This window comes from Galeopterus variegatus, unplaced genomic scaffold, assembly GCF_000696425.1.
Source record: "Galeopterus variegatus unplaced genomic scaffold, G_variegatus-3.0.2 Scaffold753, whole genome shotgun sequence".
NCBI lineage: Eukaryota > Metazoa > Chordata > Mammalia > Dermoptera > Cynocephalidae > Galeopterus > Galeopterus variegatus.
The window spans coordinates 123,207-125,067 of record NW_007726864.1 but is presented as its reverse complement, the minus strand read 5'-3'; the positions used below and the strand labels follow the sequence as shown (position 1 = coordinate 125,067).

General features: G+C 54.1%; 1 protein-coding gene across 1 annotated transcript in view; it reads right to left on the bottom strand.

Annotated features, from left to right (window-relative positions):
• The window catches only part of CNNM1 (cyclin M1), a 63,847-nt gene extending 62,068 nt beyond the window's left edge, over window positions 1–1,779 (bottom strand). The window contains exon 1 of the mRNA XM_008572112.1: window positions 1,080–1,779. Within this exon, the coding sequence (XP_008570334.1) occupies window positions 1,080–1,557 (478 nt within the window). The 5' untranslated portion in view covers window positions 1,558–1,779. The remainder of the gene's footprint in view (window positions 1–1,079) is intronic.
• Window positions 1,780–1,861: the final 82 nt, after the last annotated feature.

Genomic DNA, 1,861 nt, shown 5'->3' with positions numbered 1-1,861 from the left:
TTAATAAATGCCAATTCATACCTACAGATGAGGGCTTCCTTCAAAATAGTCATTCTGACACTTATTCTAACCATGTTACTGTTCTTAAATTATGTCTGAGGTGGCTTTCAGGGTCTGTGAGATAGTCTTTTGAATGTTTTCAATGGTGACTCTTGAGAGTAGATTCAATTTTCAAAAATAATCAAGAGTTCTTCTGGGCCAAGTCTGGTGAACTGATGGATCATTCAAACTGTGTAATGCCAAGAGGATCAACTCAACCCCAGAAGGCCGTTTTCAAAGACAAACCCTAGACACGGAGTAAACATGTTATAGGCATGACATCAAGCTTGGGGTATAGGGGAAGAGGATGGTGACTGCACTGAAGGAAACCCCACTCATTTGGATATGCAAGTTTTCTGGGGTCTCCTCTCTGCAGACTATTTCTCAGGTCCACAGCTACCCTATTTCTTGGTACCACAGTTTCCAGAAGTACAAGAAACAAGACCCCACTGCCTTTAGTCAACTTTTAATCCCCAACTGGGAACTTGATGGAATGAATAGCAGATGGGAAATTAAACACGTGGAAGAATGTCTAAGGTGTCTGGGGCTTCCTCTAAGGGACTCAAAGGGCAAAATTGGGAGGCTCTGGAGACATAATTTTCTGCTCTGTGTAAGGAAGACTGTCAGCAGCTGGAGCTGTCCAGCAATATAGTTTGCTCTGGAAATAGTGAGCTTCTGGAGCTGGGAGGAGTTTAAAGCAAAGGCTGCTTATTATGGTAGCCTGTAGAGATGTCCCTGTAATGGTGGGAGCTATGCAGTGATCTCCAAAAGCTATCCCCAGAGTCCAACCTGCTCAATACTTGGCTCTTGGTGGGCCCTGGAAAAATACCGGTGGAATGGAATGAATGAAGAACATGGTGCATCCTATGAGCCAGGTGGAGGGGAGGAGGCCTGGGGCTCAGTCAGGGAGCCAAGAGCTAGGGCCTCCTTGAGTATTTGGTACCATAGGAGAGAAACTGTTTTCGGTACCCGAAGCCTCACATGGTTATGATAGGATTGGAGGGGACTGAAGTTGGGGGAGGAGAAAGACCACTGCTCACCCTTCTTAAACTCCTCCAGCACGGTGTCCAACCGAGTATCATTGAAGACGCAGTGCAGGGGCCGGTTGTAGAAACGGGTGACGGTGAGGAGCGGGGTGCAGTCGTCGGGGTCCACGAAGGCCAAGTCTTTGACAAATAGAATGTCCACAATGTTGTGCCGCTGGTCGCCCTCGTACACCGGGATGCGAGTGTAGCCGCTGCGCAGGATCTCGGAGACAGTGGCGAAGTCGAGCACCGCGTCCGAACGCAGCATGAAGCAGTCTCCGAGGGGGGTCAGCACCTCCTCCACCACCTTGGTGCGCAGCTCCAGGGCGCCCTGTATAATGTTGAGCTCCTCCTTCACCAGGTCGTTGTAGGGGTCTGCGGCCCGCAGCGTCTCCAGAAGCTTCTCCCGAGTGTAGAAGGTGCTGATCTCCTGGCGCAGCGCCCAGTCCAGCAGGCGGCCCAGCGGGTAACACACGGGAAAGGCGGCCGCCATCAGGAGCCGGGTCAGGCACACGCTGTGTGAGGCGATGGCCAGTCCGTGCCGCGAACACACCGAGTAGGGGCAGATCTCGGCCCCCAGGAACACGGCGCCGGTACACACGAGCGCTGGCAGCCACGGGAAGTGAATCCCCGCCTCGCCATAGTCTTCCCCGGTGCCCCCGACGCCAGGCGGCAGCGAGGCGTACAGCCAGCCGGCTAGGGCCGCGTTGGCTCCGGCTTGGCCCAGGAGCAGAGTGCAGAGCAGATGGGTCCCCCTGCCGCGCACGGCCTGCACGCGGCGTGCCTGCTCCTGCTCG